General features: G+C 48.3%; 1 protein-coding gene across 3 annotated transcripts in view; it reads right to left on the bottom strand.

The window, feature by feature from the left end:
* Positions 1-904: 904 nt before the first annotated feature.
* slc45a4a (solute carrier family 45 member 4a) overlaps positions 905-23,224 on the bottom strand; it is a 42,201-nt gene continuing 19,881 nt past the window's right edge. For all 3 annotated transcript variants that reach the window (XM_030348116.1, XM_030348117.1, XM_030348118.1), the window contains 13 exons: positions 14,912-15,100; positions 12,029-12,208; positions 11,430-11,620; positions 10,601-10,778; positions 9,728-10,168; positions 8,833-9,233; positions 8,090-8,251; positions 7,869-7,968; positions 7,194-7,274; positions 6,937-7,067; positions 6,030-6,098; positions 5,433-5,587; positions 905-4,855 (listed from right to left, as the gene is read on the bottom strand). In XM_030348116.1, the coding sequence (XP_030203976.1) occupies positions 4,654-4,855; positions 5,433-5,587; positions 6,030-6,098; positions 6,937-7,067; positions 7,194-7,274; positions 7,869-7,968; positions 8,090-8,251; positions 8,833-9,233; positions 9,728-10,168; positions 10,601-10,778; positions 11,430-11,620; positions 12,029-12,208; positions 14,912-15,100 (2,480 nt within the window). In that variant the 3' untranslated portion in view covers positions 905-4,653. The remainder of the gene's footprint in view (positions 4,856-5,432; positions 5,588-6,029; positions 6,099-6,936; positions 7,068-7,193; positions 7,275-7,868; positions 7,969-8,089; positions 8,252-8,832; positions 9,234-9,727; positions 10,169-10,600; positions 10,779-11,429; positions 11,621-12,028; positions 12,209-14,911; positions 15,101-23,224) is intronic.

Here is a 23,224-nt window from a genome sequence, read left to right as displayed (position 1 = left end):
GATAAAAGTATATAGGCCACTGTCTTCTCTCACGTCAAATACATAACACGGCGTAACATGTAAAACGTAACATAACCAAAATGCAAAGCCTCTCACGGGCGGCTCGGCGAAGCTTCACAAGCAGTGCTTGGTTTGGTGCAACGCGCCACAAGCGCGACGAGGTGAGCTTCAGGTTCTCAGAACTCGGTGACGTCAAGACACACGGCACACGTGCTGTTTACAGTGCAGCAAGAAGGTGGCGCTAGAAGCGGCTTCAAGTTCTGAAATAACATGCGTCCCATCTACAGCTATTCTTTTTCCGACCGCGAACACTACAAGAGTGTGGAAACAGTGCCCAATAGAGGTGTGTCTGTGTCTCTGTGTGTGTGTGTGTGTGTGTGTGTGTGTGTGTGTGTGTGTGTGTGTGTGTGTGTGTGTGTGTGTGTGTGTGTGTGTGTGTGTGTGTGTGTGTGTGTGTGTGTGTGTGTGTGTGTGTGTGTGTGTGTGTGTGTGTGTGTGTAAACCCAAAGGCCGTCAAGAACTATAACCCAAGACAACTTGCAATGACAGCTGAGATGATTATTTTTTTGTAAAACGCACAAGTAAGTTATTTCAAACGCATATCGCACACAACAATCTCCCACTGTTCACCCACCCACTCAGGTGCTACAGAGCCACTCTCCTCTCTCGACAGCAGTAAATAAGACTTTTTTTCAAACTAACTCAGGCCAACATAAACTGGTTGGATGATGGTTATTTAGTTTTAAATAAAGTGAAAGTGTCCTTTTAAAACAAGAAAGCTTAAAAAAATAAATATTACAATCTTCTATTGCAAAAACGATTTTTTTTCCTCAAACCAACTATATGTGCAAGTTCGTGTGCAATGTCAGACCCTCCCACCCCCCCCCCCCCCCCCCCCCCCCCCCCCGGCTTGTTAAACCATGAAACTTAAAGGGATTTCAGTTGAAACCCCTTTTTACATTCATTGACCTCGGTCACCCCAAGTCACCTGATGGAATCAAAAAAGCAGGAAAACAACACAATCTCCCAGCAGGCCACTCTGTGAACACATTCCACAGTCCCCGGCCATGGGCCCGCCGCCATAAGCCAAGCTCAGACGTGTAACTTCCCCCGTTACACTTTCACAGACATACTGAAGTCGCACCACAAGTATTTAGTTCTGCCTCGCAAGGGCTCGTCAGTTTCAACAAATCAGTGTACACAGCTCGGCGTCACAGCTGAGATATTATACTTATCATGTTTTGATGCGTTGTACTTGCCCACAATACAAGCGAGCGGCTGTGTTGAATCACTACACCCGCGTCGTGCTGGAACCAAACAACGATTTGTTGAACCTGAGGGCCTTGTCGAATGGGCCCCTGACATGATGTTTGGGCTGAGTGCATGTTGGTGGGTTTCTAAACAGGGAGTTCAAGCAGGAGAAAGCAGCATCCAACCATGCATCAGCAGCGCATTAGAAAGTATTGGGGCAATCAAAATGAGGGAATTGTACTTTGGCTTTTTTTTCCACATGCACCGCGGTGTTGCATGCAAACCTCCCTCGAGAACAAACACAGGGGTCCCTTGTGGATTACTGTTACGCGTTAGTGTATGTGTATCCCAGGTCTACCAGTCCAGGCTCCCAGGGCTTTTAATAACCAAAACAAAGTGATGAGGATGATGTAACACCCCGAGGGGAACAAAAACAACTGAAATTGTTTGTTGAAACTCATGAAAACAACGTCATGGGCCGAATATACAGGCCAGCCAATATCCTGACTACCACTGACAGATACCATTTCAGTTGGGGATTCGACCAATAACGGTGAAATAAAAAGAGGCCTTTTCGACTTCCTTTCTTATAGATTAACTATGGTTGGTGAAATCATCCATCATTTTTATTTAAATGGGTAATACATAAGGGATAGCACCTTTTCTATTTAACTTGCATGCATCTTCCCAATTTTTCATATTCCAAATACTAATCTCAGCCAATAACAAACATGCCAAATAGCCATGACATATTAAACCCCTAAAGCACCATCAAACCTTTCCTTCTTAATATAATATATATTAGAAAATATATACGTCTACCTATCACAGCTTAACGTAACATCAGCTTTCACTAAATCTGCATTTATTCTGCACTCATCTAATGTCACTACTTGCACCTGTAACCATTTTATAGTTACACCTTGCACTGTCCACTCACAGCTGCCTTGGGCCTCCATGCCATCAAGGATCGGCCAATCACACAACCAGAAGACAGAGGGAGGGACATCAAGATTGAATTAACACAGGCCTTTAACTCGAGCCACAACAAGAGAGGAAACCAAATAACCAACGGGTAAGGGAACCGAAAGTGATTGTTGTCCTTTTGGGCAGAGAATGCTACTTGGGTGAATTAAAACCACCCTTTTCCCGAATTTTTCTATGATTTAAACGTGCTTAAAATTGTAGGTTCCAACTTATACTCTACCGCCCAAAGGTTAACCTCTCAACAAGCTGACATTGTCCATCAAAGTAGGACTTGGATTACATTGAATTTCAACAATGGAGACGTGAACTCGACAGTATTCAGAAAAGATTTCAACTCACAGCCAGAGACATCTACTCTCCAATGTGTCCAACCATGTCCCTTAACAAGACACTCTTCCTCCAGGCACTGTATATCCCATCCCTACTTAACCTCAAACCCATTCAGATGGTTTCTACTACGTCTCACATCCATTCATATTTCTATTCTGTCTCCCATCCAGCACTGTTCTCCATCAAGTTTTAGTTTTCAGCCCCTGACAGCACAACCAGAAAGGCTCAAAGCCATACCAACAACATCTGATCTTCCCTTTAATTGTCACCCTGTTTCTGTCGAATAACTCCCCACTCATCTCCTCTTCCACAATCTTGATTAGAGCCTTGTTTGGTTTCACTGCTCCACCGTACAGCTTTGGGAAATCTGCTGAAGTAACAAGGGGGAAGGACCTATCGGAGGAAGGGGGCGATTGCCAGGCACCCCCTAAAAACCATCCACCTGGCTGTTTTCTTCCAGACCACAGATGACTCAATACTTTCATCAGCAAAAACAAAGAGAGCGGTCATGCATTGCAGACGTGGTGCTGACAGACGCGAAAGCGAAGTGAGGGGCGAGAGCAGAGAAGGCTGAATCCCATCCGATCCTGCCTCGCGTGTTTGTTTCGCAACCCCCCTCCCCAGAGCCAACGGCATGCAGCATATACAGAGTCCTGTTATTAGGATTCGTCAGATAAAACTTAGAAACAACCCAAAACAAAAGCCTTAACATCAGCCTTAACATTGTCGACGGAGATTCATTGTAGGACACCAAGTGTTGAGAAAGAAAAGGAAAATAAAGAAGTAGCACTGTTTTGTTTTTTTCAGCTTTGTCTGACCTGGAGTAATGCCCCTAGCACTGCCCATATATTGCATTTGGCAACTTACCAGAAGTTGGGACTTTTAAGTGAATTCAGCTATGATCAAGTTTCAAGTGCTTTTTCTTTTTAACTCCTGGGTTAACCTTTTAAACAGAAAGCCCTCAGGACCCCGACGCCGTTCAGAGCGAGGGTGTCCTAGAACACGTTCGGCACGGGACTCTACAAGGAGCAGATGTGTCTCTCTGGGGGTCAATAAGACTTGACAGTATTATGCCGTGATTAATGGAAATGGATCACACTGTGGTCAAGGAATCCCCCCCCCCCCCCCCGGGCAACAGTCCTGATTACGCTGAGCCATCGGAGAAGAGGTTTTTTTGGATCATAAACAAGGCCAAAAGTCCCAAAATGTCTGAAGAAACATTGCTGTTCAAGAGTCTTAAAGCGACAGTAACCTGATCCCGTTTCTTCCACAGAGCAGAGCACGGATTGTCTTATGTCCCATGGTTCCGTGTGGTTTAGTGCGATGCCTGTTTTCGGACCAACAGACTAATTCCAACACAATTTTCGTCATCTGTAGTCCCAATCGGTGAGGAAGAACTCCGATGTTATTTTCCCATAATTGCAGCTTTCAGGGACAGGGTTAGTTTATCAGCTAGTCAACGTTGTCCACCATTGACCTCAACCGTAATCCCGAGGGATGGATCACGCATGTGTGTGTGTGTGTATGTGTGTATATGTGTATGTGTGTAAAACAAAGTCCCCTGAAGATTACTGTCCAGGTGGTTGCTCGTTAGCACCCCCTAGAGGCCCTGAGTGATATAAATGGATCTTTCACGCACAAAAAACACACACATCTTCCTTTAGAGCAGGTTATTTTGTCGGATGTGTAGGAGAGGAATTTGGTTGATGGCTTGTCGTGATTGGTTGACGGCTGGCCAGGACTCGTGCTGAACCAATCAGGTCGCGACGACTCCGCCGGTCACGAGCCAGAATGAATACGTTGGTTTGAACATCCACGGAAAAAACTAAAGGCCCGAAATAGGAGGTATTAGATCGGCCAGTGTCAGCTAGAGGTCCCATCTTCTCCCCTCCTTTTGGAACGCTATTTGGAAAGGTCAAAGTTCTTCGCATTCATCACTCTCGGCTGGAAGACAAACGGACAAAGAGGCGGGTCTCCTTCGATTGCTGGTTCCCTTGGTTATGGAGTCAATGGTATTGATTTCTGCGGCGGCCATCTCAACAGTTCTCTGCGAGGGTCCCGCCCTGTTCCAGGGGAGCCAAACGATCACAGAGCAGACTCGTTGCCCAGGTGACAGGGAGTGGAATTGTCGGTGGTGGTGGTGGTTGTGGTGACCGTACTGGTTTTCTTGCCGAGCCTCAGGAAGCTTGGTGTATCTATGACGACACTGACCGACAATCGGTTGCCATTGGTCTGTTCCGGCGCTGTCAAGGCCCGCCTCTCCAGCGCCTTAGCTGACTCCGCCTCCCTGTCAATCACAACGAGAATCAGATGAGAAAAGTGGTACAATTGATCACTATGACTGTTTAGTTTAGTTTATTGGTCGAGTTGACAGGGCAGTTTAACTGCTGCTGGTCGTTTTCACAGCCTCCTCACCTACAGAAGCCTTGTCTGACTTTGATTCGTCCCTCTGCATGAATATTGACTGAAAACTTATGCAACTTTCAACCACAGTTCATTGTTACCCAGGAGGAGCCAAGGCAGCCATGGTGCTTTGACTCTACTGGTTTAATACCGACCAATCACAACCACATCAGGGGATCTCCCTCTAAACTTAAGTGGTGGTGTGACTCGCTCCGATTGAATGGGAACCCGGTTCTAACTGGAAATGAATAATTGGTTTGCAAGTTAAAAATCTCTTTTGAGTCATTTAATGATAATGTTTGGAGGTCATTCAATCAATCCAATGTCCTTTTCAGGTAATATTCTCTTTCAAATCAAGGATAACATTTACACCAGTGTATTCCTTTGCAAATTTTTTTCCCAGGGTCTCTCCTAGTTAGGACCAGTGGCCAAGGGTGTTAACGTTAACGGCCTCTCCTCACCCTCCGTGGGGCGCGGGGTAGATGACCAGGAACAGGGCGGTGAAGAAGCCCAGCAGGGAGCCCCCGGAGGCCACCATGGGAATGACGCGCACGCTGCCGCACGCCTCGACCACCGAGCCCAGCGCCGACGCCACCAGGATCTGGCTGATGTACACCTGGTGGGGGATCCAACAGCGTGATCCAACAGCGTGGGCCAAACAACCTCACCCTAACCCTAACTCTTTTAAACCTTAGACGTCGTTTGTAGATGGTGGCTGAAGCCTAGCATGACATATCCACCTAGCTAAAACATAACATACCGTATCTAACTAGCTGCAGGTTCCAGCGTTACATAAAGCATGGCAGTGCGTTCTTTTCATAATTTTATAATAATTAAAAATATATATAAAAAGAACGCATAATTCTATATCAATTATGACAAAACATAACAAAAATGCTAATTAGAACCATTTAATTAAATGCTGTCTGCTTGGTCGGTCAATTAATGAATCACGCTAATGAACACAATTTATCTTGTTTTCTTATTTTTCCTTATTTTCACAACATATTGAGCGTGGTTGAACGTGGTTGTGTGGCCGGCCGGTCCCGGCTGCTTACCTGACAGGTCAGGATGGCACAGTCCACGCCGAAGCCTCTGCGGGAGTTACCGGGACTGTGGTGGACGTACTGCAGAGCGGGGGAGCCGTACGGGCAGGGGGTTAGGTCAACGCTCGGGTTTGATTCATCATGATGTGAAGCAGAGTTGAGCTTGCTGAGCTTGGAGAACAATAGCAGTCCCTTTATAGGTCAGATGACATGCCACCAGTGTGGGTGGGATTAGCCTTACAAGCCGTTTTGAAAACACTTGGCGTGTCCACGTAGGTGTGTGCTGGATAGATCAGTTTATCAGCTTACCCATCGTTTGGACTGTAGCAAACGTTGCTCATCTATCAGTCATGCATCTAGGTGGACACGACCACTCGAGATGTCATAAGAGACAGATTTTCCAAATGGCTTGTAAAGGCTAATCTCACTCACACCCTGTGGCATGTAATGGGACCTTTAAGCTGAGCTCGGAGGACAATAGCAGTACCTTTAACCAGCCAGTAGGCTCAGGCCAGAGGGAAGGCCCAATTAGGGCTGATTGGTTTTAGGTGTGTGAGGGGGACAGTGGATTTATGAATCGTAAAGCTCTAAAAGCTTAGCGAGATTAATAACTGATTAGAACAAGCTTTTCCAGGATATTACAATGATTATAATCAACAAACACACTGCCAAACAAAATAACAAACAGGGCGAACAACAACAAAATGGCGAGGACGTTTAGACCAAAGCGAAGTCTTGACTTCGTTCCATTTCCTCTCTGAAGTGCGACCGAACATCTTCCCAGAGCCAGTCAGAAGCATGTCTGTCTGTCTGTCTGTCTGTCTGTCTGTCTGTCTGTCTGTCTGTCTGTCTGTCTGTCTGTCTGTCTGTCTGTCTGTCTGTCTGTCTGTCTGTCTGTCTGTGCGCGAGCGCTTGTTACCCGTTTGATCTCGTGGTACTGGCCCAGCAGGGCATAGGGACAGTAGGAGATGCTCATAGAGATCACCCCCATGCTACTGATCATCACCATGGCAACGTAGACGGTGGGGAAAATCGCCATGACGGCGGTGCCTGAAGGAAGGAAGGGAAGGGAAGATGTGACCCTGAATTAACTTTGGCCCTGTTTTTTTATTTGTTCCAACTTCCAAGCCTAGTATTTCTATTTTCTACTACAGCAGCCGGGTGTTGAGAACTCACCGACGGAGAACGCCAGAGTACCAACGAGGTAGATGACCTTGATGCTCAGGTCAAAGTTGTCCAGATACTTCTGAAGGATGGCTGAGAGAGAGAGCCAGAGAAAGAGAAAGGGAGAGCGGGATTCAGAATTTGGAGTGTGTTGCTGTACGCTACATATGATCATGTTATGTCATCCATGGTATTCAATTCATTCTAATACAATTTTTCCATGGATTGCCTGAACAGCTTATACAACCATCTCAGTATTTAAGTGAGTGAGTGCGTCACTGTGTATAAGTGTATGTATAAGTGTGTGTGTGTGTGTGTATGTGTGTGGGTGTATGTGTGTGTGGGTGTATGTGTGTGTGGGTGTATGCGTGTGTGGGTGTATGCGTGTGTGGGTGTATGTGTGTGTGTTTAAGTGTGCATAAGTGTGTGTGTTTAAGTGTGTGCGTGTGTGTGTTTAAGCGTGTGTGTCTGTGTGTGTGTGTGTGTGTGTGTTTAAGTGTGTGTGTGTGTGTGTTTAAGTGTGTGTGTGTGTGTGTGTTTAAGTGTGTGTGTGTGTGTGTGTTTAAGTGTGTGTGTGTGTGTGTGTTTAAGTGTGTTTAAGTGTGTGTGTGTGTGTGTGTGTGTGTGTGTGTGTGTGTGTGTGTGTGTGTGTGTGTGTGTGTGTGTGTGTGTGTGTGTGTGTGTTACCCGAGCATACAGCAGCTGTCATGGCGTATATGACCAGCCCCCAGCAACCCATCTGGACTCCTCTGTGGTAGTTATCTAGCGCTGTAGAGTTAGCCGGCGCCTGGACACACACACACACACACACACACACTCAGAGTTACATCAAATACAGACAGATACACATACAAGTTTGTTTCTATTTGCGTGTTGTTACACGTGCGTGCGTGCGTGCGTGTACTCACGGTGGGGTCTCCGTGGTAGATGACCTGTCCCATGAAGTCTGTGTAGAAGACGGCCTCGGCGATGATGGAGAACCAGGTGAGCAGGTGGCACACACACAGCCTCAGCAGCTCCGGGGGCATCTTCAGCATGGACATCCACAGCAGCTGAACCGTGGTCTCCACCTGGAGGAGGTGGGTGGGGGGGGGGGGGGTCAGGGCTCAGTCCATCCACCGACATCTGTCGTGTTTGCTCGTGTCATGAATCACATTTAATTCCATCATCTCTTCATCTTCCCATCCGTCCGTTCCTCGTTCAAATCTTCCCACCCTAAATCTTTATTCCCCTTCCGTTAATCCTATTTAATCCATCCGTCCGTCTGCCCTCCCTCCATCCAACCTTCCTCCCTGGGAGTCATCGCTCCGTCATCCATCCGTCCAGCCCACCTCTCTCCCTCACTCGTTCCATCCATCACTTCAAACACGACTACCCCTCACCACCTCTCTCCCTCCCTCCTCACCTCCTCCTCCATCCCTCCCCTCTCCCTCCAACACTCTCCCTCTCCTCCCCTATTCCTCCCTTCCCGATCCTCCTCTCCTCCATCTCTCCCCCTCTCCTCCTCCTCCTCCCCTCCCTCCCCCCCCCCACCCACCCCCTCCCTCCTCCTCCCCCTCTCCTCCTCCATATCCCCTCCCCCTCCTCCTCCCCCTCTCCTCTCCCCCCCCTTCCTCCCCTCTCTCTCCCCCCTCTCCCCTCTCCCCCTCACCTCCACGTCGCTCTCCGTGTCCCCGCTGGAGGAGGAGGCGGTGTGGACGCTCTGGTGGCGGAGCCTCCTGCTGCCCCTGTTCACCCTGCTGCCCTGCCCCTGCCCCTGCTGCCCCTGCTGCTGCTGCTGCTGCTGCTGCTGCTGCTGGTGGTGGTGGTGGTGGTGGTGCCTCCGCTCCTCCTCCACCTCACACACGTCGTTCATGCTGCGCGAGGGCTTGATGAGCAGCGTGGCGTTGGGGTTGTGGCCGCGGCGCCGGGGCTGGTGGCTGAGGCGGCAGCGGCGGCTGCCCACGCGGCCATAGTAGGAGAAGGTGCAGGAGGGCTGGCGGTAGAAGGTGTGGTGGCGCCGCGACGACAGCGCCAGCTGCTGCTGGCGGGCCGGCGCGCCCGTGCTGGCCGCTGTGGGTGGGGGTGAGGGGGAGGGTTTGGTTAGTGAGTTAACGTTGGGGTTTAGGGGTCGATGTCTGCCTTGAACTGGAATGTGGTACAAACTGCGTGACAAATGAAACTGAGGTGAGGTTTTAAGGTCTAAGTTACGGACACACTTTGTTGGGAGGGATCTCTACTGTTATGTTACGCCACAAAAGAAGTTACCAACCGTGTGTCCGGATTCCTTAAGCTACTCTGAACTGTTCTGTTTATGTTTTAGAAAGTTGTTTTTGTTCGGATTAAAGCTCAATAACTAGAGGGTCTAATGCAAAGGTAAGAATAAGGGCCCAAGGGTCAATGTTTCCATTACATTGAAATACAGAGATTTATTGATACTATGTCGACAACATTACGATAGGAAAAACAAATAGACAAAACCAAGTGTACTAAAACAGTTTGCACCAATTACACAGTAGGTGGAGGATGTATATTCTCAGGTTCATAATGAGGCTGAGGGCCCTCACCTTTCACCATGCCGGCCTTGTGCGCCTGGCCCTTAGCGCTGATCCCGTTCACGCTGGCCCGGTGAGCGTTCCCCACGTTGGCCAGCAGCCGGCCGTTGGGCGTGTGCTGCTCGCTGAGCCGGTTGTTGAGCAGCGCCTCCTGGCCGTCGTCGTTGTCCATCTCCTGCAGGAAGGCCGAGAGGCGGGAGACCCGGGCCACCGGCGTGTGGGACCGGCTGTCGGCATCGGGGTTCTCCTGGGGGTGGAGGTGGTCCGGGGGCGGCGGGGGAGAGCCGCGGTGGGAGAACAAGGACAGGGTCCGGGTGGGGGAGCCGTGGTAGGAGGACAGGTGGTCGGCGAAGATGGAGGGCTCGATCTGCTGCAGGAACAGGGTCTCGTGGTCCAGGTGGTCCATGTGGTCCAGGGTGGCGTCGGCCATGGCCAGCACGCTGTCGCTCTTACCTGCAGACGGAGGAGGGAGGAACACTGGTTAGATAGAGCAGGGAGAGTCGAGAGAGGGAGGTGGACACGGGGGAGCATACAGTGATAGAGAAGGGGTTCATAGAGTAGAGAGGTGGATAGAGGGAGGTAGACACTGTTGAACATACAGTGATAGAGAAGGGGTTCATAGAGTAGAGAGGTGGATAGAGGGAGGTAGACACAGTTGAACATACAGTGATAGAGAAGGGGTTAAATAGAGTAGAGAGGTGGATAGAGGGAGGTAGACACTGTGGAACATACAGTGATAGAGAAGGGGTTAAATAGAGTAGAGAGGTGGATAGAGGGAGGTAGACACTGTTGAACATATTGGTTGGTTGGGGTATGAGAGGAAAGGAGGAGAAGCATAAAATAATTCATGCTTAAACAAAAGTTGCCCGGCCCCGGGCAACTTACTCCGAATAAGCTCCACCTCCCGGAAGTCTATGTCTACATTGCCATTCTCCGATTGGTCGTCTTCGTACGGGTCGTAAAGGCCGTAGCTGTCCATCAGCTCATCTTCGCCGATCATGGTCAGCTGTGGAGCAGCACCAGTCTTCCCAGAGGTTAAAGCGTGGGGGTGCTCTGGACTCTCCTGATGAAGAAGAGAATAACATATAATGCATCAAATGCTATGTTAAAAGGGTAGCCATCACACTCTTTTTCTAACACCAGAGAGTTCTGCTCAATACGCGGGTAGCGATACACAGAGCGGTCTGCGACTACCAAAACATCCCAGAGAGGTTGAACCACTCATCACATTTGTCACTTTTCCCATATCGGCTCAAAGCAGAACACAAATCAAATGGGCCTCGCCTTTATGGAGGGAAGACAAAACAATGGTGATAGTGTAACACAACAAACAGCAACAGACAAGGGCTTAACGCTCATCATGAAGGCGTGTTGTGGTATGGTGATATCATAGGACATCTGAAGCCGTTTGGGGTGAAAAGAGGTGGGGCCAAAAAATGAATACATAAAAAAAGAAATGAAAGCACCCACACAAACACAGTCACACACAGTCTCACACGCACACACACACACACACACACACATACAGTCTCACACGTAATTGCACGCAGTCTCATGCACACACACAGAAACACACACACACAGAAAGAAACACACACACACACACACACACACACACACACACACACACACACACACACACACACACACACACACACACACACACACACACACACACACACACACACACACACACACACACACACACACACACCTGGTCGATGCGGTCGCCCTGCGGGGAGTACTGCTGCTCGTCGATGCTGAGCAGGTGCAGCACCACGGAGATGGTGAAGAAGAAGGCGGCGAACACGAAGAGGATCTGCTCCTGGGACTTGAAGATCTGACCCAGGAAGGTGTGGGTCCAGTCCAGGCCCCCCAGGGCGTAGCCCACCGCCCCGCCCAGACCTGTGTAGCAACACACCGGGACACACACACACACACACACATACACAGAGGTACACACACATACACAGGCACACACACACAGACGGAGACACACACACACACACACGCACTCACACGCACACAATAGAAATGATCAGCAACGATTTATGAAAGATTCATGATATTTGTATGTGAAGATAGACATTAGGCTAAACATAGGCTATTTATATTTTTATATCCCATTTCTACCCCTTGCCCCTTCCCCTTACCCCTCCCCCTTATTTTGAAGGGGTAAGGGGAAGGGGTAAGGGGAAGGGGTAAGGGGAAGGGGTAAGGGGGATTGGGCCTTAGGCTAGCGTTTCAGCTAGCAGTGGGCTAAGCCTGAGCTAGGTGCCGTCTAAACGGGGGCTGGCGGTGGGGGAGCCGTACCGGCCGATGCGGCGTGGATGTTCAGGGCCATGTCCTGCTCCTCCGTGTTGGCCACGTCCAGGAGGTACGCTCGGATGGGGCCGTCCGAGGCGTCGGCGCTGAAGTCCAACACCACCACCCCCAGCACCGTCAGAACGATCCCTATTGGCTGGCTGCCCTGCTTGTCACCCAGCGCCAGACCTAGAGGGGGCGGGGCGGGGGAACCAAGAGGAAGACGTGGCCGTTGTTGATGAGTCAGTTCATTGACCCGAGGACGGACCGCCACATTCGATGTCGAGGGGGTGAGGCGGAGGGAGAAAGGGGGAGAAGGTTGGGAGGGAGGGAGGGTGGGGGGGGGGAAAGATCCTCAGGGATAGTTTAAAATCGATCGTCGTATCGTCACGTTTTAAATGCACGGGCCCAGTGGCGAAGAGTGAGTGAGGGGTACCCACTGGTGGTATTCAGTATCGTTGTAACCATGGGTACATGACTAAGGAAACTCTCATTCATAGATCACGACACCGGACGCCTGTTCTTATTCCAGTAAATTAGTAGTTAAACATCTGCATGCCTGTGTGTGTGTGTGTGTGTGTACGTGGATGTTTCTCACACACACACACACACAACACATACACACACACACACACACACACACACACACACACACACTGACGCAGCATGTGTTTCTGGCCACGTCCTTCTCCCTGTGTGAACCACTCGCTCGGTGGGAGCGCGGCTGTTTGTGTGCTCGTACGGGGGGGGGGGGGGGGGGGGGGGGGGGGGGGACAATAGAGTGGCGACTCACAACTGGCTGCGGCTGGCAGACAGACAGGAAGTTAATTGTGATTGGCGGAGAGGGGCGGGAGCAAACAGGAAGCATTTTCCTGTGAACTGTCTCGTCCCGCGTTCCCATGTCACCGCGCGTGCCCACGCGGGCCTGTCCCCGCAAGGTGGTATATTTATACGCGTGTGTGTGTTTGTTTGTGTGTTCGTGTGTGTGTGTACACTTTCTCGCTGTTGTCTTGCCCCTTACTTTCCTTTCTCACACCGATAGAGGTCAGAGGTCAACATGTCACTGAGCCCGCCAACCGCTCAACACACACACACACACGCACACACGCACACACAAACACACACACACACACACACACATGAGATCGCACTCATTCATTTGTTTCTCCTTATCTCTCTTTAGCACACAAACTATTTTCCCGTTTGTCAAATCTATGTGTGTATGCTGAATGTGTGTATGCAGTGTTGTCCATGTGTGTGTGCGTCCGTATGTATGCGTGCGTACGTGCATTCATGCATGTGCATGGTCAATAACACATCCAGGACTATGTGCATAATGATCAGCCATACATCCATCAGCTAATTGATTGCCAGTGGATCGATACAGATCCTGTATAATGTAGCAGAGGTTGGATGCATTGGACCTCCATGTGGTTCTGCTGACGTCAAGGACTGTGACCTTCCAGGCGAAGGGTTAGCCATACTGATCAGCGTCTAAAACTCTGGTGCTTCAAACTACAGATCGGCAATCAGAGGGTTGTGCGCCCATGACCCCACACACACACACACACACACACACACTCAACAATGAAAATGAGATGCGACCAAAGTCGTGCGTGTTTTACCACTGCTCTTACAAACAGCCCTGACATCGTAAATGACCAACCAAGCCTAATTCACCGCCACGGTCGGAGTCTCCATCAACGGCAGTCGACTGAACTGCCTCGCTCTGCTTTTGGCAGAAGAGATGCTGTTTGGTACCCCGCCCCCCGCCCCTACCCCCACCACAGCGAAAGCGTTTGCCAGTGTGGGCAAGTCAGCGTGAGAAAAGCCCTTTTAGTGGAGCTGACAGAATCCCTCCGTTTGGGTTCATTCCCTCCTAGACCAACCGTGTCCAAGGGACGGAAAAAAACAGAATGAGGGCCTTAATCCCCAAATGGATCTCTCGCTCTCTCTCTCCCCTCTCTCTCTCTCTCTTTCTGTGTAAGGAAGGAGACAGGAGACATTCCCTTTTACGGTAACTCTCTCCCTCCCTCTCTCTGATTACAATGCGGCACTCTTAGCTCCTTGCACGATACCAACTCTCATCTCGATTTTAATTTATCACAATAAACACTAAAACGGCCCCCGCCAAGGGATCAGTCAAGTGTTATCTGCACTAATCTTAATTGACCTAACAATATGTTGCTATTGTCGTTAATACGATAAAAGGCTCAGTCCTGAATGCAGCGACACGGGTTCGATTCCTACCCGTGGTCATTTGCTGCATGTCCTCCCTCTATCTCCCCTACATTCATCTCTATCTCACTCAATAATAAAGCATAAAAATGCACGCCATCGGCTTCACCCCTGCAATAGTTTGCCATCGACTCTATCGTCCCGTTCAGGAGGTTTAAATGAAGACAGCGAGACCACAGAGGAACGGCCACTGACAGTGTATCAGTAGCAGCAGCTGTTTACTGGGAGACACTGATGTGTCTGTCACAGAATAATTCACCTGAATGTCTGGGGGTGAGCCGCATTTGGGGATCACGGGTTAGCATCGGTGTGCATTAGTAACAGGTCAAAGTGTACTGTGCTTCTTCAGCGCTAAAATAATGGGTTCAAGGGTCACAAACTGGTTTGGAACCACTTGCGTTCAGCTGAAGGCCAATGATCAACATAGAGGGGGAGTTAATTTGATTGGCCCAGAGCAAAGAAGTCCTCAATGAATCAGTCCTGCTTACTTTTCTGACCATATGATGGTCGCCTTGATGCATCTACAGAGACTACGGCACCTTGCAAAAATCTCAGAAGTGCAAGAAGAACTTTGACGAGGGGTACGCGTTTGTGTACGTTTCCTGCGCAATCTCGTCACTTTGTACCGACGCCCTCGCCGCGCCCCCCACTCACCCATCAGAGAGCCGTTGAGGAAGAGGGCCACGCCCAGCAGGGTGCCCACGCACAGGGCCAGGATGAAGGGCCGGCGCCGGCCCCAGGCCAGCGTGCAGCGGTCGCTGGCCGAGCCGATCAGGGGCGTGACCAGCAGGCCCAGGATGGGGCTCAGGAACCAGGTGAGGCTGTAGTACTGCTCCGGGAGGCCTGGTGGGACAGGGGGAGGGAGACGCAGGGGGGGAGACACAGGGGGGGAGACACAGGGGGGGAGACACAGGGGGGAAGACGCAGGGGGGAAGACGCAGGGGGGAAGACGCAGGGGGAGGGACACAGGGGGGAGACACAGGGAGAGAGACACAGGGGGAGATGAGGAGAGGAGAGAGACACAGAGAGAGAGAAAGAGAGAGGGGGGGGAGACACAGGGAGAGATGAGGAGAGGAGAGAGACACAGAGAGAGGTGGAGAGAGGAGAGAGACACAGAGAGAGATGGAGAGAGGAGAGGGACACAGAGAGAGGGGGGGAGACACAGGGAGAGAAGGGGTGGGGGAGAGGGACACAGGGAGAGATGGGGAGAGAGAGACAGGGAGAGATAGGGGGAGTGACACGGGGAGTGAGAGACACAGGGAGAGATGGCGGAGAGACATAGACAGGTAGAGATGGGGGAGAGAGAGTTAGACGTCATGTTTTTGAGTACAGTATTAAAATAAGGAAAGCACAAAGGCTTTAGGGCAGTGGTTCCAAACCTTTGAATATTGGTGTATGACTTAAAAATAGATTATACACATGCAGCGGCTTAGCAGGAGTGCCAGCGCCCCCTTTATACTCAATTATTACTAAGGAGGCCATGGCCAGAGGGAAGCAGCAGAAAGAAAAACGTCAGCAACGCTGCTAATGCTCCCAGTGTGCTGATTGAGCAACCACAAATTATCGCCGGAGATGACAATGGAAAACATGACAATGAAAAACATATTAAGTTCTGCACCAAGCAACACTATTTCCTAAATAATAACAAGTCATAATACTATATTTACTGAACAATATTCATTATATATTAAGGGATTGTTTATTTTTATATAACATAATGATTATATAATAATAAAATCCCAGGTGCCACCTGCAGTACCCGTACCACAGGTTGAAAACACTGGGTTAGGGGTCATCTGGCTCAGGGACACCAACAGGACATTAGGGGATCAAACCCAGAATACTTAAAGTATTCAAACACACTAACCCCTGGAATGGAATGAGTGGGAACATGACCAGGAACTGCCCTTTGAAGTACATCTACAACACATTACAACACGTTACGTTCACAAAGACTAGACACAGTCAATCGCCAAGACAAACCACTAGGTGGCAGATGTTACAACACCAGGAGAGGGTCCATCCAAACCGCGGTCTACCTCTATGAACATCAATGTGATGCTTTCTCCTGCTGATCCCTCAGTTCTCCAACCCTTATCCCCTGCATCCAGAGTGTTAAGACCCCAGGCTACAGACGAGCTGTCATTGACTTATCTAGAACGTTCCATCGTCCTCCCTCCCGCAGTACTTTTCCACAGCCTTCTCCCCTCCTTGTGTTGATCACATGGTTCGCACAGAGGGCTCCTGATTGGCCACAACGCCCCCCTGACCTTGAGTGAATCACTGGATCACCCCGACAGCTTAAATCCAGCTAAAAGGGGGAACCAAGCCCCCCCTGAATCCTCTGATGCCCCCCCCTCTACACACGTCTTCACGACAGCCGTCTCAAAGAGGTGTCCTCGTAGAACAAACACAGGTGTCACTCATAACCCTGACTATGAGTATGCTCTGTCCGTGCATCAGGACACGGCTGGAGGAGTTAACGACTTAACGACTACCCATGCATTCATCAAATGATCAGACCTGTAATTAGTGTAATGAGGGTCAGGGGCGCTGCCTGGCGGGGAAAAGTGGTACTGATTCTAAGGGCCCAGCCCAACGCAGCACGGCCCACGGCCCGCGGATGGCAATTAATAATATAATATTAATATTCTTTCATAGGGCCCAAAATTCCTGGCAGCGCCCCTGATGAGGGTCATCTGTGTTGGCCGATGACACAGCCTCTCAGAAAAGAGGCTATTCAACAACAAGTGTGAGGACAGGTGTGTCGCGTTAGGGCTTGATCAGCTGGTATGTCTGGGACGTTCACGCCTTCCAAAGCATTTGTCAACAAAACATAAAAATAAAAATAATAAAAATAACTGGTTTGACCAGGGCCGGAATAACAAATCATAGGCCCTCCTTTTTTTCACCATAGGTGGACTGGCTCAATTGACAGGTTATGGGAGGGGGGTTAACTGTCACATTAGGCCACTATATTGTTCAGAATCATTATATTGCTGTTCTTATGACATTCGTTTTAATAATGAATTTTAAATGAATACCCCATTTAATAATACCATGTATAACTATTTTAAGAGTACAAACATTCATAAAAAAAAATAAAATAAAAATAAAGTTTCTTTCGTGTGGTGCCCCCCCACTGGCTGGGAATGGTTGGGGCCCCTGGGCACAGTGCCGTGTGCCCTAATGGTAGATCCGGCCCTGGGTTTGACAGCTAGGCTAAAACAAAAGGGTAGTTTAGAGCCAATATGTGAAGACGTAAGAGGTGAAAATAGATATGACGGTTATCACAAAGGATAAGGGTGGAATAAAAGGGATGGGAGAATATCAAGAGAAGAAAGTCAGAAAGGAAGAAATAATGAAGGGGAGAAGTGCTTTCAAGAAAGAAAGCAACAAAAAAACAGGGAACAAGGAAACCCAGAGTGTCTTCCCAAGGGACACAAATGTCAATGGCTGAGTGCTGTGTCCCATTAGCAGATCAGATTTTCCAAGTGATTCCAGCAACAGAGGTAAACCTTCTCCTAAATACACCTCGTTAAGGGCAAACCAATTAGTGCTTATCCACCTGACCTAATAAGCTCCCCACGCACTCTTTGATGTTGACTGTTTTGTGCCATTATTGCCAATTAATACATTTGATTTATTACAAAGCATGGTGCATGTCTTTTTCCAACCATGCTCCTTGTTAATTTGCCGAGATAGGATAGAAGCAACAACAAGAGACGATGACAAAATAACTCAGACACTGATGGGACTTTGTCTGAGTTCATGACTATGCCCTATGTGGATAGGCTGGCAATCGGACATATTCTGTCTGTGATGGAAAATTGTCGTGATATTTGTTTGTGTATTGTGTGTCTTGGTGAGTTTATGCCTTGTTTGTACCTAGGTGATATGTTCAGGCCATGACAAACTGAACAATGTGTGTGGATTTATGTCTCACTTCTGTGGATTCTTGATAATGGTGGTTGTTTTTGTACACTCTGGCAGAATGTCTTGCCGTTGCTATAATCTGGAGGAACAGTGGTTGCAACGTGCAACAAACTTTTTGTACAAAGCCTGCTGTGTTCAAACAAGCTACTCTATTGTCCCCTGTGGCTGTAAACCTGTGTGCTACTGTGGAACTCTGGAACCGGGGCTTGACCCTGGTTGCCACGGTGACCAGGTCTTGGGAACCCTGTGACCACAGAGACTCCATCACCTCCACTTCCTGCCCACCTCCTAATATGGAGTCATTCACACCAAACTTCCTGTTCCGGAAGTTTTGTAAAGAATAAAATAAAAAAAGGACTCCTTAGCCAACCTATTTTCTGTGCATTTTTTTTCTCACAAAAAGTATATACACACCGGTATACATAAATGCATACACACAACCCCAAACACAGTCTTCAACACACACATAAACAAAAGATAGTGATCTTTCTGTCTGTATGCATGTAAACAGTTGGACAACAAACAACAGGAAAAGAAGCCTGACCAAGCAAATAGTTCACACAGGCATACACGCATGCACGCACGCACGCACACACGCACGTACACACGCACGTACAAACGCACACACAATACTGAGAGAATTCAAGATCAGGAAGTATTTACAAGAAGGTGACAGCAGAGATGGATTGAAAATAACCCAAATTCAGAAAAACAAATCAAACAACCGATTCATAGCGGGGATGCTTATCACAGAGCAGGAGGAAGATGAATGTGAGAAAGCACGTTGGCTGAAGGAGAACCTTAGCACAAGTACATTGCGTGTGTGCAAAATAACTAAATATAAAAATATATGAATAAAAAATACCTGATTGGACTGGAGAAGAAGGGAGAGTTCATATTACGAAGAGAGAGACCACAGTGAAGGAGGGAGCAAAACTGAAAATAAAAAACTTTAGAGGGAGGACAATGGAACGTTCTAGATAAGTCAATGACAGCTCGTCTGTAGCCTGGGGTCTTAACACTCTGGATGCAGGGGATAAGGGTTGGAGAACTGAGACAAATTGGTGTATCAAAGGGTTAAACCCCAAATCACTCTTTTCATTTGAAAATGGCTCCGCCTGGGTGTTATGAAGTGATGGTGAACATTCCCTTGTTATTTTTCAATAAATTGTCTAACGTTGTTAAAAGGGAGTATTCTCCTTTTTAACAACGGGTGAGTGAGTGTGTTCATTAAGGAGAAAGCGAAAGAGGTTCACATCTGAATGGATACGGACAGGGCTGTTGAATAATGGTAGGAAGTAGAGAGACCCAATCCCTCCCAATCAGTCATCAAAGCAATGGTTTTACGGCGCAACACAATTGCTGGGGCTGGGCACTCCCTCTCACACACACACACACAATAAGACTGTTAGGGTAAGGACTGCACATTAGTCTACTAAATCTGGGCTTATGTGCGTGTGTGTGCGTGCTTGCCTTCATGTGTGCGTTCATATGTGTGTGTTGGAAAAAGACTCCATTCAGGAATGTGCCAACAAATAACTGATTTATACAAAGTAGAACCAAGAGCATTTTAGGTCAGGTGGCGGTCCGAATTAAAGCCAACGCTTCGGTTGCTATAATACAAATAAACGTATTGTTGTTTCAGCTTTCAAAGAGAGGAAAACCACAGGAACACTAGACTTCTCTGTCTCCTGGAAGGCGAGGGGATGACTTTGTGTTGGGATGTGCATCATATCAAGTCCTCAACTGCTCTTTCTCCCCCAGGGAAAACAATGCGATTGGCTGCTTTCTCACACTCCCTCCAATGTAAGACTTTGTGGTTGGCTACTTTCTCACATACCCTGACGATGTTAAAATAACTGACGGGCTACCTTCTCAGATACCTCCCCAGGTAAAACAACTTAATTGGCTGCATTCTCACAAGCCCGTCCAAGGCAAACAATGAGATTGGATGCTTTCTCACGTACCCAACTCAGTAAAACAAAGATATTGGCAACTTCCTTACATGCCTGCCGAAGGAAAAACAACGTAATTGGCTCATTTCTCACAAGGCCAAGTTTGGTGAGAAAACAACAGTAGACAGAGAGGCCTAACCAACAATAATTGACATGTATTTGTGTGGTGTAACTGGGTGGGAATCTAACCCGATTCGCTGTGAAGTATTTGAAAAACGGTTAGTGCCCTTGCGGGCTGAGTCAGTGTGTGAACCAAACTGTGGCGGGTAGGTCAGCTGGAGGAGAAAGGAGGGAAGGAAATGAACGGGGAAAAAAAGAGTTTACACTTGGAGAGAGGGAGGAAGCAGGTGGCACACAGAAATAATATATGAGAGGGAGATTAATAATAAATGAGAGAGAGAGAGAAAGGGAAAGAGAGAGGGCGAAAGAGAGAGATGTATGGCAACAGATGGACTGTGAAAGCCGTTTGCAAATAAGTACGTCATCCGTTTATAACTGATTCCACTTTGCGAGCTAGTCCGAGTCCCATTCATTCCCATGGCAGTTTGAGCAGTTCAGGCGTTAGCATTGTGTGGCTTTGCTAGGTCGCCAACACGATCGATGACTCAGCAGGACCTGAACGATAACTTAGTGGATATGAAATCATGATGGCCCAGATTTCTGTGTTCATTAAAAGAGATGGAGGAGAGAAGGGGGCACACAGACAGACACACAAACACAAAGGTGTTCACACACACACACACACACACACACACACACACACACACACACTGTGGGTGAGTCACAGAGCTTGTGCGCAGCAAGGGGCAGTGAAGACATCTATCAAACGTGCACTTGCACACACACACACACACACACACACACACACACACACACACAAACGCGCGCACACACACACGGCAAGGTCAATAATATAGTGCTTACTAGGATGAAATATTGACTTGTGGTTGGTCGTTTGTGTGACTCTCCCTCGACCCAGGTTTGTGCAGCTCTCCCTGGCCCCCAGTATGTGCATCAGAATGTGTGTGTTCTAATGTACTATCTTTAGTGCATGAGGAATTATACACCACACACACACACACACACACACACACACACACACACACACACACACACACACACACACACACACACACACACACACACACACACACACACACACACGCACGCAGAATCGTTCACTTGATTCATTTATAATACGTGTCATTTAAGGGTTACATCATTTTCAGAGTGAATGCATGTGTTCGTACGAAAGGGCAGTATTAAAAGTGCTTTAAAGGAGCGCTAAGAGCTAGCAATGAGCCAGTCAGCGAGGTTACGTAACACACTGCAGTCGCCTCGTCAGTGAGCAACGAGCGAGAGAGCGAGCGACTGAGCGAGCAAATGACAGACAGACAGAGGTTGAGATCTTGGATCACCGTCAACCTTGGTTCCCGAGTGGCGAGAGACCTCAAGTTAAGCCTACTCAAAACAAACAAACCAGGTTCTTGTTTATGAGTGAAAAATGACCACCCGCTGGTCAGTGTCCGCTCCACGCCGTAACCAAAACACGACAACATTAACACAAAAGGCAAAAGGAACCAAAACAAAAAGCAGACGAATCACGGGAGCGTTGGGCAATGTGCTGAGACGGGGCATTCTGCACGGCATGCCTGGCCTAACTGGCGGTATTTGCATAGCTAAACAACCTGCGTGCCCATGGGTGCTTTCAGAGGCGTGTCCATACATAAACACGTCAAAACAATATAGACAAGGGTTTGTCTCTTTTGTCCGATCGAATGCACACACAAAACGGAATGCTTGGCCGCCCTCGATTTAGAACAACAACAACAACAGCAGCTTAATAAAGGCTTCTTCTTAATGATAAACAGGCCGAAATACATTCAAATCAGCTTATTCACACTTGCAGAACACACGTGTTGCCTTGTTTATCTGAATGCCCTGGTGGCTTTATGGGCTTAACAGTAGATGGCGCTGTCTATGGTGTTACGGTAAACGCAAGGTCTTCATAAGAACTTGTACTGGTGTGAGAACGTCGACACCGTTCTGTTGTCTCACACACACAAATAGAAAATCACAGAAACACACTTAAAATAACAAATAAATGTGCCAAAACTTTGTAGAACACACAAGCACGCACACTTTATCATACACACGTCGTTCTGTTGTCTCTCTCCCACACACACACACACACACACACACACACACACACACACACACACACACACACACACACACACACACACACACACACACACACACACACACACACACACACACACACACACACAGACGCGTTCATTCCGCTGGGGACGAGTATCCACCAGTTTTCGTCAAGATTAATTTAGTACCCACCACTTGTAAAAAAAAAAAAAAAAACTTGAGTTGAATTATTATGGATTATTACACAGCTCTTCTCAATGCTGTAAACTGCTCCATTCACTTGCATGGACCTTCCCAACGTTCAGCTGTCGATTATTTTTGTTTAAAGCACCAAGGCAGGTTGCTAGTACCATGGACAGTATCAGAACGATGACCTGTTGAACTAAATGGATGTGGTAGGCTACACCACGGGATGCATCTGCAGACCACTGCCACATAAATAAAGGTAAGCCGCGATATTTATTGCTTAAGATTGGCTGGTGCTGTGGCGAGGTCTTTTGTGTTCTTTGCACTCAAGTGGTCGGCTGTTTTAACTTGCAATTGATAGTCGGTGGAGACAGTCTCTTGTTGACACAAAGTGACTTTTGGTCATTCTTGCTTTGCATGAATTCTGGAATAATAGTGTGGGGGAGTGCATGAGTTTTGGTGAGAATGCATGATGTAGGCTAGATTGGATGGAATGCGTGTTGTGAATTGAGAACAGCCCGCTCATGATGTGATGCAGCGCTCAGCTGTGCAACAAAGATTTTTTTCTCTTTCAATCTTGACGACTTTTTGTAGTGCTGTGTGTAGCCACACGTATGCCCCTTCTGAACTTAAAACACACAGTTAAGTTCCTGTTGTTCATGTTGGTAGCTTAACCATGTCATGTCACGTTGTCAACATTGGATACATGGAGCAGAACATAGTGGGT

Source organism: Gadus morhua, chromosome 22 (assembly GCF_902167405.1).
Source record: "Gadus morhua chromosome 22, gadMor3.0, whole genome shotgun sequence".
Taxonomy (NCBI): Eukaryota; Metazoa; Chordata; class Actinopteri; order Gadiformes; family Gadidae; genus Gadus; species Gadus morhua.
Note: the sequence above shows the minus strand (reverse complement) of the source record. Positions and strands in the feature narration are given on the sequence as shown.